Genomic DNA, 13141 nt, shown 5'->3' with positions numbered 1-13141 from the left:
ATTAAGTGACTGGTTTAGGGTCACACTACTAGTACGTGTCTGAAGGCAGATTTGAACTCTATTATCTTTCTAACTTTGGGCTGGGCCTTCCATTCATCCACCCACATATCTGCCCTTCCCACAGTATATCTTCATTTTCCCAATTATTTGAATTGATGCCGCCTTAGATTTCCAGACTCTGAGAAGCAGTCAGTAATCATTTATTGTTTACTGTGTATTGTCCTAAGTGCTGGCTTTGCAAATATGTGCAAAAAAAAAAAAAGACAAGGTTTTACATTTTATAAGGAAAGACTGGAGAAGACTGTATTCAAAAAGAATATTGAAGGACCATAGTAGGAAAGGCAGGATTCCGGGTTCTCAAGACATGATGGAGATTACAGGGAGTGCTGCCTGGTGGGAAAGGGAGAAATGTTTGCTTGGGTTTCCTCCTGGAGAGAATAGTTATGGGGTGACCAGGGGCTTTCTCTGTATCCTCCACAGAATAGTTATGGGGTCACCAGGGGCTTTCTTTGTGTCCTCCACAGAATAGTTATGGGGTGATAGGGGCTTTCTCTGTGTCCTCCACAGAATAGTTATGGGGTGACCAGTGGCTTTCTTTGTGTTTCCACAGAATAGTTATGGGGTCACCAGGGGCTTTCTCTGTGTCCTTCAGTCTTTCACTACCCTTTGTGACCCCCTTCTGAATTTATTTGCCTTTCCCTGGTCCCCTCTCCACTATTCAGTTCAATTCATCAAATATTTACTAGGTCGTCACTGTCTGCTAGGCTCTATGCTAACACTGGGAAAAGAAAGGCTGTCCCTGCCCTCAGAGAGCTTGCAGTCTTCCTCTTATCTCATCAGAGGGACTTCTTTCCATGCCTTTCCCTGCCTTTCTTGTGTTCTCCTTAGCATTTGGAGCCATTCTCCAGGGCAGCATGTTTGGCCTGGCTGGCCTGCTGCCCGCCAGCTACACAGCTCCCATCATGAGTGGCCAAGGCCTGGCTGGAACCTTTGCTGCGCTGGCCATGATCTGCGCCATTGCCAGTAAGTTCTTTCCACCTCTTTGTGACTCCCTAGAAGTGAAGGGGAGGGGAAGTGGGTTTAGGGGACGGGTTGGGGGTGGAGGCTCCGCAGGGATCATTTTTCTCTTTTTTACTCTACCTCCCTAGGTGGTTCACAACTGGAGGAAAGTGCTTTTGGATACTTCATTACTGCCTGTGGAGTCATTGTCCTTTCTATCTTGTGCTACTTGCTCCTGCCTCGCCTGGTAAGATAAAGGGAAGGAGTCAGTCCTTTGGGGGATCCTAAACAATAGTGACAGTGTGGTTTGGAAGCTGGGTTTGGTATCTGGCCACCTAGGTTTGAAATACTGACTCTGCCACTTAAATCAATCACTTCTCTCTGTGTGTATCAGTTTCTTGATTTGTAGTAGTAAGTAGTATAACAATAAAAATAAATAGCTAACTTCTATGTAGTATTTTTAAGGCTTTCAAATATTATCTTCACAATAACTCTGGGAGATAGGTATTACTATTATCCCCATTTTACAGATGGGGAAAATGAGGCAAATAGAAGTTAAGTAACTTGCTTAGCATCACACAGCCACTAAGAATATGAGCCTTGATTTAAACTCAGATTATCCCGACTTCAGACCCAATGCTGGCTATAAAATATGGGGATAGAGCTGCCTACGCTCCCTATTTCTTCTAAGAACTGTACTTCTCCTCCTCCCCTGAAAAAAAACCCTATATACAATCCTCCCCCTTTAGTACCATTCTGCTTCTAAACCAGTGATAATCAAACTTAAATAGAAAGAAGACCTGTATTAGCTGCACAATCCTGGCTTAGAAAGCCACAAATTAATATTATCTATATTGATTATTTATTTCATTAAACATTTTTCAGTTATATTTTCTTCTAGTTTGGGCTGTGAGTTTGACACCTCTGCACTATGTCCTTCCTCTCAAAGTAATCAGCTGCCCTAAGGGAATGTCTGCCAGCAGACAAATGATCCCAAAGACCTTTCCCTACCTTGGTATTTTCGGAAAAGAACAGTATGTTTGTCCTCCTTCCACCACTGCCCCTGGGGTACAAGGACACTTATGGTGATGCTGCCCTCTCCTGTGTATTACTATTCCAGCTCCTCCAAACTTTGGAAAGGACAGAGTGCATGTTGGTCAGTCATTTCTCAGTGCTCTTACATGTAAAAACAAACAAACAAACAAACTTATTCCCTTCTTTCCCTAGAAACATAAAACAAAATAAGGGGGTTGTATTAGAGCACAGTCCTAGATCTGTAATCCTAAAAGTAGATGATTGGAGAGTTAGAAATTGGGGAGAAAAATCTCAGTCTGAGGTCTCCTTCTCTTTCTCCCTGCCAGAAATTCTACCAATATTACCAGCAAGCGAAGATGGGGCTTCATGGGGAGCGAGAAACCAAAATGGATTTGATACGAAGAGGTACCTGGGTCCCAGAGGAGTGGGAGGGAGGATACTCTGAGAGAATACATACCCAAAGGAGAAAAAAGGGATTTTTTTATTTGCTAGGTGCTGTGAATGATACAGAAAAAAAAATATATAGTCTCTGGGCTAGGTGATCACAGAAGAAATACAAAATATGGCTGTATTCTCTGCTCCCAGAAGAGACTGAAGCAGCTAGATTAGCTTGAATACTGAGCGACAACAGGGCAAAAGCCAGTCTGTGTCTGCCATAAATGCTCTACCAATATGGCAAGCCCTTAGGGAGTGTGCAGAGTGTGGTGGTGGGAAATTGTCCCAAGAGAGAACAAATCAGACCATGTCTGAAACAGCAGCACACAGCAGGTGAGTCAGGCCTGTGAGTGGCTGCTAAACCTATAGTTAGGGAGGCCCAAGCTTAAAAACAAAGGAAGAATTAAAAAAACTCAAGAGATGGTTTCTGGGCTAGGTGCTATGAGGAAAATGTATGACATGATCCCTGCCCTTGAGAAACTTATCATACCTGGGAATACATTTATGCAAAATAACTTGGGGGAAAAACAGTTATATGTTGAAAATTGCAAGATTCTGACTGTCCATACAAGGAGTCTTTAGAAAAAAGGTCTAGAAAAAAACCATCTTGTAAGGCTCAAACTTGGATGCTTTTTCCTACAAAAGTCTTCCTTGGATTAAAGTATTCTCCTTACTCAGAAACTCACGCAGCTCTCTCTAGTGTGGGCTCATCACATAAAAGTGTGTGGGACAGTGCTTTGCGTACATGTGCTAGACTGTAATCTTCATCAGGGCAGGGATCTTGTGTTGTCTAAATTCTGCGCATGCCCTGGTTCTCCCTTAGCAGGGCTCTCTTTGTAAATGAAACTTTTTAAAGAAAGAAAATGGGACTCCTCACAGATGTTTGTGGTTGTATTGTCTAAGGCCTCTGGGAATAGGTTGAACTTGAAAGATTGGTAGGGTTTATTTGGAGGAAGGAAGGAAGGAGGGAGGGAGGGAGGGAGGGAGGGAGGCATGAGCTAAAGAAATTGAATGAGGAGAGGCATAAATTATAAATAATACTTATGTAGTATTTTATTTATTTTTCTATTTTATTGAAAAACCCTGAGTAATAGGGATGGGCAGACAGATATGGGGACTGTGAATGAGTGAGGACTTAAGGGCCCAGAGAGGGGAATTCAGAGCTATAAAAGCTGAGACTTGAGTCACATATGGCAGCAGACAGTTAAAGCAGGGATCAGGTGGAGGGAAAGCTGTAGAACACTGACTGAGGGGAACACCAAAGGAGGAGCAGGAAAGACTTGAGTAGATCTGGAGCTGGGTCCTAGGTGGGGGGATCATCTTTGACTATCCCTGCCTCCCACAGGACCTTGGTTTGAAAGTAAGTTTTAGGCTCAGGGCAATAAGGGTAGGTATACTAGAATATTGATGGGGAACTAGAATTAGAAAGGTAGAATAGAATAAGGCAGAATATGAAGAATACAAATCTCAGGTGGGGAGAGAATATGAAAATCTGAGAACTGCTTCTGAGGGAGGGGGGGAAAGCAGCAGAAGGACCTGGGTGTTGCTTACAGGATGGCATCAGTCCCAGGATTGGAGAATTCAGTTATCAGAAAGTACAAAACATGAATAAAGCCCTAGAAATCAGCCTGGTCAGTGTTGGCCAGGATTTGGCAACTGGGAGGTTGCTACCTCAAAGAGAAGTGCAGTCTCCAGCCTCGATAGGTACTATGCCGATCACTCCGTGGATAGTCCCCCTAGGGTCCAGAGTCCATATGCTTCCCTGAGTGTTTAGTGAGGAGCCCTTTGCACATGGCTCCCATCTCTTGGGACATGTGTAGGTAAGTGACATCTTGTTTGTATGGCTTGAAACATCAAACGGAGGCCATCCCACCAGCATCTCCTGCAGGACTCCAAAAGACCACTAGTTCACCTACTTCCGTGATAATCTCAGGGACAACATAGTCTGAGGTCCCACAGAAGGTCCAGATCGTGTTTCTGGAGTTGATGATGTTCTTGTCCATCCAAAAAAACAAATCCATGATCTTGATGTATCCATCTGTGTCCAGCATCACATTATTCAGCATCAGGTGCCCGTAGGTGATGTCCTGGTTGGGCAGGAAGACAAGACCAATGGCAGCTTCCCTCAATAGGACCTGCCCAGCTGCTGAATATGGTATATGAAGTCCCTGTAAAACCTGTCCAACTGCTGAACCCACATTCAGCAGGAGTGAATGAGATCCAGGTAGGATTTGCCAGCTGCTGAAATGTGGAACAGGAGCTCCTCGCCCATCCATCACAGACTCCCTTACAAAGTGTAGACCTCAAAGGTAGAAGAGAATATAGTCCCCGTGGAGCAACCCCCCAAGGCCAGGATGGGCTTCTTTACCCGATGCCTGCACAATCACACCCTTCTTTAGGATCTCTTCAGATCTCGGATGTCTCCTCAGCTAGCATCTCTTGTCAAAGCTATCTGTGATGAGAACCATAATCATAGTGGAGTTGGAGATGGCTGAAAGGGGCCAAAGAAGCATCCATTGGAATCATGGGGTTGGGGGAGGGACCCAGACATACTCGATGCCACAATGTGTAGCATTTTAAAGTTCAGAAGGATGATTTCCTCACACCACAGTGAAAAGTAGGTAAGATTTTTTTTTTTTAACTGAAGCTATGATTCCAACGGTTTTCCTGGTGAGGAATTTCCTCTACCAAAAGCAAATCCATTCTTGCTTTGAAAATTACTGTCTTAGTGATGATTCACTTGAGGCATGAAGAGAATAAAGGAACTTGCCAAACATCATACAGCTTTTATAGAGCAGATGTAAATAGGTCTTCTTAACTTCAGTGAAAGTTGGCCCTTTATCTGCTAAGGACTAATGGAGTCAACTCAGATAGAAACCTGATCATTCACTTAAGAGAAATTACCAATTAACATTATCTGTTTTGTATTGTATTTTTTCATTTTATTGTGTTAAAATATTTATCAGTTACATTTTCATCTGGTTCTGGCTCATTCAGGAATTTTGCTGAGGTCCTGAAAGTTTGACACCTCTGCACTAAGTAACACTTCCTCTTGAGTAGTGCTACTGTCTTTGATTTACTTCTGGAGGGAAACAGAAGCTCAGAAAGAAGGGATTTCCCCAAATTCACAAAAGCAAGGAACTCAAGAATTAGCAGGGACCTCAATCGGTAGTTAATCCAGCTCCTCCACTTTTTACCCTGTTCTCACATCTGAAAATTGAGCACTAGATAGATGACCTAAGAAATCCTCATCTACCGAATGGTCCTGAGTCTCCCATTTCATTTTCGAATAGCTCAGATTATCAGGAGGCTTTTCCTGACATCAGATTCAAAACTGACTTTGTGTGACTTCTTCCATCCATTGCTTTTAGTTCCTGCCCTTCGAGTTCAAACAGAACAAGTCTAGCTCTTTGCATCCTTGGATATAGCTCTCTTCTGTCATCTGTCATCTTGGTTGATTAATCTCTCAAAAATATGTTATTTCCTCTCAACCATCTTCTCCTGGATACATTCTACCTTTTCTTATCTTTCTTAAAATACATTGCCTGGAATCGAACTTGGTACTCTAGAGATGGACTGGCCAAAGGAAGAAAATTGTCATCTTCATCTCTTTGTTTTGGACATTGGACTGTGAACCCTGAAATGACAGGAGTTGGTTCTTGGGCTTTCTTTGTGTCTCTGTCTTCCTCCCCAATTCCATGATGAGAACCACGATGACGATGGTAAAGTTGGAGATGGCTCAAAGGGTGATTTCCCTTCCAGATCCTTTTGGCTACTTCAAGTCTCAATCAAAATCCTACCTTTTCCAAAAAAGAAGCCTTTTGAAAACTTTAGACAGCCCTTGGTGCCTTGCCTGTGTGATTATCTCCAATTATATCCAGTTTATGTTATCTGTAGCTGATTTTTAGATAATTACTTGCATGTTAACTCCCATTTGATTAGGAACTTCTCAAGGGCAGAAATTGAGGTGGGGGAATGGGGAGTCTTTATATCCTTAAGGCTTTGCATAGTGCCATAGTAGGCATTTAAATGTTTGTTTACTTGATTTGGATATCATGCATCTTTTAGTGCTTTCAGTATTATCAATCAATAATCATTTATTATCATTATGCTTTATTATGACCTTTTTGTTATGTCACCAGTTATGTCACATATCAAAGACTTTAGAGCTTGAAGGGATGTAGAAGGTGATAATTTGTTTGGAGTTACACAGCTAGTAATAGCTGAGGTGGGATTTGAATTCTGGTCTTTGTGAGTCCATTTAAACTCTGTTCTTTGTGGGTCCAAGTTCAGCATTCTCTCCAATAGACCATAGAGTCCTTTGACTCCAAGTCCTATTCTCTTTCCTCTTTCCCAAAGAGGAGTAGAAGTATAGTATATTTGTAGGACACTAAAGAGACTTCTGACTAGAGTAGAGGGGGAAGGAATAAGGGGAGGTTGAGTAAAATACTCTGGTACTCTAGTTTTACTTCACACGTGTATATGAAGGGCATTTGGTGGTAGAAGGTCTAGGCCTGCAATTTCATGTCATTTTAATAGGAAAATTCCTTATTGAGGAACTTCCCTTTGCTAATTAAGATCAATAACTATACTACAATGACTATAATCTTAGAGGACTGGCCTAGAGGATAAGTGATTAACCCATAGCCAAAGCCAGTATTTGTCACAGGGAAGATCTCAGACTTCTTGACCTAGGCCCTGCTATCTCTTCACCATAGTGAGCTCCCTCTCCAAGTGTTTTATAGGGAAATATCTCTAGTAGGAAATTAAAGAGGGGAGCCTAGAGGAAGCAAGAGGTAATTTCAGTGTCTTAAGTGATGGTTGGTAGCTGAGGTTCTAGGGAATAGCTGAGAACATGGAGGTTAGTATCAAGTGGGACGATGAATTGGTTGTCTTTTAGGGACCATCTCAGGTTCTCTCTACCCAATGACCTGAAATCTTGCTGATGGCACAGGGTAGGGGTAAGGTCTGAGAAGTAGGCTCCACTTGGGAGATCATTCCAGACAGTGGAAAGAACACTTGGCTGGAGTCGCATGATGAGTTCAAATTCCACTTAATATCTGTGTTACTTTGGGAAAGATTCCTGAGCTTCAGTTTCCTAATTTATAAAATGAGTGGGTTGGGGGGCTGGGAATTGGACTAGAGGGCCTCAGAATTCCCTTCCAGCTCTAAATCTATGATTATATAACACTATAAAAGAGAATAAGTTTATTTTTCTCCTAATTCAGGACCTTATATTTATCTTATCTTTTTCCCAGGAGAGAACTCTACCAAGACTGCAGGAGGGATATCAAAGCCCAGCCCACAGACTACTTCCTATGAGAAAACTTCCATCATAGCTATCCTCAAAAAGGTAGACAGGGATCCAAGGCCTGGGTCTTCTGCCTCCGTAGCCTATCCTTCCCTATCCCCACTATCCCCTTGGCCTTGACTCTTTTCTTCTCTCCCCCTCATTTTCAATCTATGACTTTCCCCATTTTTGACCTTTTGTAATTGATGACTGGGTCCAGAAGAGAGATTTCCATTCATTTCTCTTCCCCTTGTCCTCATCACTCCAGCCCCATCCCCCTCCTTGCCCACCACACGTCCAAAAATGAGACTGAACCACCAGCCCTCCATCCATCCCTTCACCTGCCCCAGTGCCCTCTGGACGAAATCATCCCCTTTTCTTCCGATTCCCAGATCTGGGTTCTGGCATTGTCTGTCTGCTTTGTCTTCACCATCACCATCGGCGTGTTCCCTTCTGTGACCGCTGAGGTCCAGTCCACCATTGCAGGGACCAGTGACTGGAGTGAGAGCTGGAGGGCAGGGTGGGGAGGGAAGGACTGGGTGTGGAATTGGAGGGGGAGGAAATGGAATCCCAGAAGGAGGTTTAAAAAAATAAAAAAGCTTTCACTAGGATTTGGGAATCTTTTGAAAAAATAGGGAACTGGGAAACCTGCTTGTTTTGGTTAATGACTTGGGGTGGGGTGGGTCAGGAGGGTATCCCTAACCCTTAGCTCCCTGTTCCCATCTTTTTATTCTCCTATCAGCTCCCTAAAAGTAAGAAGCAGGGAGTATTGTACAGATGGTGAAACAGTGAGCTTAGGACAGTGCAGAGATCGACAGAGTCAAGACTAGAACTTGTGTCCTGCCTCTTTATCCCACCCCTCCCTGCTTTGGGTCTCCTACCCTGTACTTTTCCCTAATTTCAAACTTTTTCACCATCTCGCTTCCAGACAAGTATTTCATTCCTGTCTCCTGCTTCTTCATTTTCAATGTCTTTGACTGGGCTGGCCGGAGCCTCACGACAGTATACATGTGGGTAAGTAGGGCTTGTGGGGGTGGAGATGTTGTAGAGTAGGATTTTGTTTGAGGATGGAACAGTAAATAAAACATGTAGCTATTTATGGGAAGGGGATCTAAAGCTGCCCCCTCCTGCTTCAAAACTGGCCAGCCAGGAATGTGTGGTGGGTGGGGCGAGGGTTTGGGGTTTCTGGTCCAACTTCCTGGACTAGAAGCTTATGGCCCAGAATAGTGTGTGTGTGTGTGAGAGAGAGAGAGAGAGAGAGTGTGTGATCTGTACACACATGTGATCACTTGTCCTTGCCGGTGGGTGGTTAGTAAGCCAGGGACCACTTTATGGCATATGCTATATGGCATATGGCATATGCTCCTCATATCTGGACTATTCCCCTGCTTCATCTCTGACATTTAGAAGCCTTAGTTTCCTTCAAGGCTCAGCTCAGCTGCTTTCTCCTGCAGCAAGCCTGCCCTAATTCCTCAATTCTATTTCTGCTTAGTGCCCCATTCCCCCACTTATTCCATATTTGCTCATTAGGTCTGTGTTATTTTCACCTCAATAGAAAGTCAGCTTTTAGAGGGCAGGAATAGTTTTATCTTTTCGCCTCCAACCTAGGAACTTAATGTTCATAAATGTGGAATAAATGAATGAGTGAGTGGTAAATGCAGGGTCCCTGAGTTGGGGACCCTCCCTTGGGAGAGGACTCCCCTCTCCTGGGCAGGCAGCAAGACTTAAGGGCCTTCCTCCACAGCCGAAACAAGAGAGCCAATGGAAGGTTCCTGCCCTGGTGGTGGCGAGAGTCGTGTTTGTGCCCCTAATGATGCTGTGCAACGTTCAGCCGAGGAATAACCTGCCCGTCATCTTCCACCATGACGCCTGGTTTATTGTCTTCATGATATTCTTCGCCTTCTCCAACGGCTACCTCGCCAGCCTCTGCATGTGCTTCGGCCCCAAGTGAGTGGGCAGGCCCGGGAAGGTGCGAGGGAGGGCAGGCTCTGGCCGCTGGATCCGGGAGGCCCGCTGGCCAGTGGGTCTTCACAAGTCGCTGTCCTCCACACCCTGCCCATGGGAGTTCTGAGTCGGGCAGGATGGAGGCGGGGACAAAAGCAGAGAAAAAGGAGAGCCCCTTCTCATTGGAGGGAGATGGCCTCCTCCGCCTAGGATTAGCTGTATCTAGGGCCAAGGTCAAAATAGAGGGAGATAAGGAGGAACAAAGTCTGAGCCTGGGAAGTGCCGCCAGTGGCCATCAGCCTCTGCCAGTGGGAGTGCCCGGCTCCATCCTGCCCTCTGGCCCACCGGCATCCTCAGCATTCATTTTCCTAGACTGTCAGCTGTTCTGGTTGCTAAAGGCAGGAAGTAACCCGACTTCCAGCTCGGGATTCTGGGAAGGGTAGTTTATTTGCTGTGATGTTCAGGGTGCAGTTTCAGGTGAGTGGGGTATCCCGCGCCCTGCGTACAGCCTGGGCTTAGAGAAGAAGACTGGGGGTGGTAGAATCTCTAGGAGAAGGTTTCCCAGGGAAGAGGGAAGAACAATGGAGACTAGAGCAGCAGAGGCCGCAGGGGATGCTGGGGCTGGGTTGGAGGGGAGAAGTTCTATGAGCCAGAGCTAGCTGGGGACCAAGTTGGGAGGGGTGTGTGTGTGTGTATGCTGGAGTAAAAGGGGTTACTCTGAGGAAGAGCTATGGGAAGAGTGCTCTAAGCTAAGGGGGCCAGGACACAATCATCCTGAATCTGGGAGAGACCATGAATTTTTGGAAAACTGGATTTGCAGTTCCAAGGACCTCTACTCAGATCTCACCTCTGATAATTACCATGGGCAAGTTGCTTTTTATTCCTCTGGGCCATGGTTCTCTCTTCTGATAAAGGAAGATTAAACTAGATGGGCCTTTCCAATTCTAAATTGAGAAATTTAAAAAATGAGTCAATCAAAATAAGTATCAGAGGTTTGAAAGCTGGATGACATGAAGCCTTGGGGGGGGTGGGTTACAGAATTTTTCTGGGGCAGGGGAGGAGGTCCTGGAGGCAGGTGCAGGAGTCTTGAGATGACCTTGCCTTTTGTCCCATCTACCCCCAGGAAAGTGAGCCCTTCAGAGGCGGAGACTGCAGGTGCAATCATGGCCTTCTTCCTCTCCCTGGGCCTGGCCCTGGGTGCCTTATTGTCCTTCGTGTTCCGGGCTATAGTGTGACCACTTAGAATCTTCCAGCCACCCTCCCTGCCCACCTGACCCACTGCTGAGCTCTCTTTTCTCACTCCCTGTGCTGGAGGCAGAAGAGCAGAACTCCTTTGGACACTGGGAGCCAAATAGCTAGAGCTCTCTTGTCCTGGAGAAGGGATCTCAGAGGACAGCACAGAGAGATCATTAGCTTTCTGCAGTATTTGACTGACTGACCGGCCGATGGAACCCATCTATGGACAAAACAGTGTTTATCCCCCTGCAGCTCTGTGTGTGTGTCTGTCCATCCCCATGTCCATCCCTCTGTATGTCTATATCCAGTGTCAGGGTCCAGTGGATGAGATGAAGCATTGCTTTAGGGTCATTTTTTCTGACCATGTTTTTCCATCCATCCAACCCCAGCACTTTCTTTATCCTCAGCCTTTCACATAATGTCTTGTGTACAGTGCCATTTATTGCCTTTTTTTTTATACTCAAGACAGAAACCAGGTGCCCTTGAAGGCATCCAATAAATCATTCAGGATTTTTTTTTGCTCAGTGTTTATCAACTCCATTCTATGGGAGGTGGGTGGGGGAAAGGGAGAGGACTGGGTGGGCCTGTTGTCATTTAGGTGAGCATGGGAGGAAAAGGTGTTCCTAGATGATCATGGTGGGGAGGGGGACAATAGAGGAGTACTAAAGGGAGAACAGGAAATCCAGTGTAGTGTGTTATATTTTAGTCTGGACTTAAAGCTATAGACCTGCCTTCTCTTTCCTCTGAATTCTCCTCTGTTAAATGACAGGGACAGACGGAGTTGGTCTCCCCTCCTAGCACTGTAATTGAAGTGTTCCCAGATGGTACAAGCAGGGGAAGGACAGACTTAAAGCACCAGGCTCTCCTCTGTTTTTACTCTAGGCTAGATATTTCCAGGCTTTAGACTGCCCATTCCCTTCAGGGAATCTTGGAGAGATAGCAAGGCCATAGCATCTAGCTCTGAGGACAGCTGGGTGGTGCAGTGGGTACAGGGCCCAGGCCTGGAGTCACAAAGGCTCATCTTGCTGTGTTCAAATCTCAAACATTAGTATGCTGTGTAACACTGGTCAAGTCACTTTGCTCTGCTTCAATTTCCTTTTTTAAAATGTGCTGAGAAGGAAATGGCAAATCACTCCAATATCTCTGCCAAGAAAACCCCAAATGGGGTCACAAGGAGTTAGACATGACTGAAAAACAACAATAATGACACAACTCTGGAACCAGAAGGAATCTTAAATACCGTTGAGTTTCCAAGTCCCTCCTTTTACAGATGAGGAAACTTGAGGGACATGAAAATGGAAGTGATTTGCCAAGGTCACACAATAAGATTCTGAGGTGAGATTTGAACACGTCTTTTCAGTCCAATGCCCTATTCCTGCCACAAGCCATGCTGCCTCTAAAAAAGTATAAAGAACCTCCTTTTGCCTTTTTCAGTGATACCTTAATTCCTTCTAATCTCAAGTCCAGAATATTTCTTTTATCTGCCTGTCAGATGAGCTCTGACATTTTTCTATGAGAAATATCGTCATCTGAAATATCTGTCTACAAAACTCAGAGGAATACCTCTTATTTTTCCCTCCTTCTCTATCATCATCCCCCACCCAGTGCCCCAGAGGTGAACGAACTCCAGGCAGGCTCCCAGACCCCCCAGCTCCTGGCTGAACTCCTACGATTCCTGTACTGAAGGAGTCAGAGGCTGGGCTCAGGCCTCCAAAAGTTTGGCATCCATCCTTGGCACCTCAGCTCACACTTCTGCTGCACTTCCTGGAGAACAAGGGGGCCTGTGTCTCCCCAGAATGAGGGGGCTAGCCAGCTTGGCGCCCTAGGGTCCAGCCTTGGACCCTTTCCCATACCCCAACAGGCTTGTGTTGGGAAGGAAGAGTTGGGGCGGGGGCGAAGATTTAGGTATCAGAGGAGTGACTGTAGATGGACAACCTGGGGGGCTCAAGTCTCTTGAGTTTCCTTGAACTTAGTCCCTTTTCTTCCCCTCCACAAAAGGGGAATGAAAAGGTCCTGGCAAAGTTCAGCAAAGTATTGCCATCCATCTTCCAAAGTTTCTGTATCACAGAGAGTGAGTGGCAGAGGGACACAGGCAGGCCCTGCCCTTGGGTGGGCTCCCAGACACACTGCAGACACAAATATACAGGTCATACACACACAGTGGGGAAAAAATACCTAAGACGGAAATATTTTTGCTGGCCC

The 13141-nt window shown here is 45.4% G+C and overlaps 1 protein-coding gene across 4 annotated transcripts in view; it reads left to right on the top strand.

Moving 5' to 3' along the window:
- Nucleotides 1-11463, top strand: part of SLC29A1 (solute carrier family 29 member 1 (Augustine blood group)) — a 30658-nt gene extending 19195 nt beyond the window's left edge. For all 4 annotated transcript variants that reach the window (XM_031964768.1, XM_031964767.1, XM_003769085.4 and 1 more), the window contains 8 exons: nucleotides 889-1023; nucleotides 1149-1246; nucleotides 2361-2439; nucleotides 7728-7822; nucleotides 8152-8260; nucleotides 8688-8773; nucleotides 9504-9706; nucleotides 10827-11463. In XM_031964768.1, the coding sequence (XP_031820628.1) occupies nucleotides 889-1023; nucleotides 1149-1246; nucleotides 2361-2439; nucleotides 7728-7822; nucleotides 8152-8260; nucleotides 8688-8773; nucleotides 9504-9706; nucleotides 10827-10938 (917 nt within the window). In that variant the 3' untranslated portion in view covers nucleotides 10939-11463. The remainder of the gene's footprint in view (nucleotides 1-888; nucleotides 1024-1148; nucleotides 1247-2360; nucleotides 2440-7727; nucleotides 7823-8151; nucleotides 8261-8687; nucleotides 8774-9503; nucleotides 9707-10826) is intronic.
- Nucleotides 11464-13141: the final 1678 nt, after the last annotated feature.

Source organism: Sarcophilus harrisii, chromosome 4 (assembly GCF_902635505.1).
Source record: "Sarcophilus harrisii chromosome 4, mSarHar1.11, whole genome shotgun sequence".
NCBI classification, from domain to species: Eukaryota; Metazoa; Chordata; class Mammalia; order Dasyuromorphia; family Dasyuridae; genus Sarcophilus; species Sarcophilus harrisii.
Note: the sequence above shows the minus strand (reverse complement) of the source record. Positions and strands in the feature narration are given on the sequence as shown.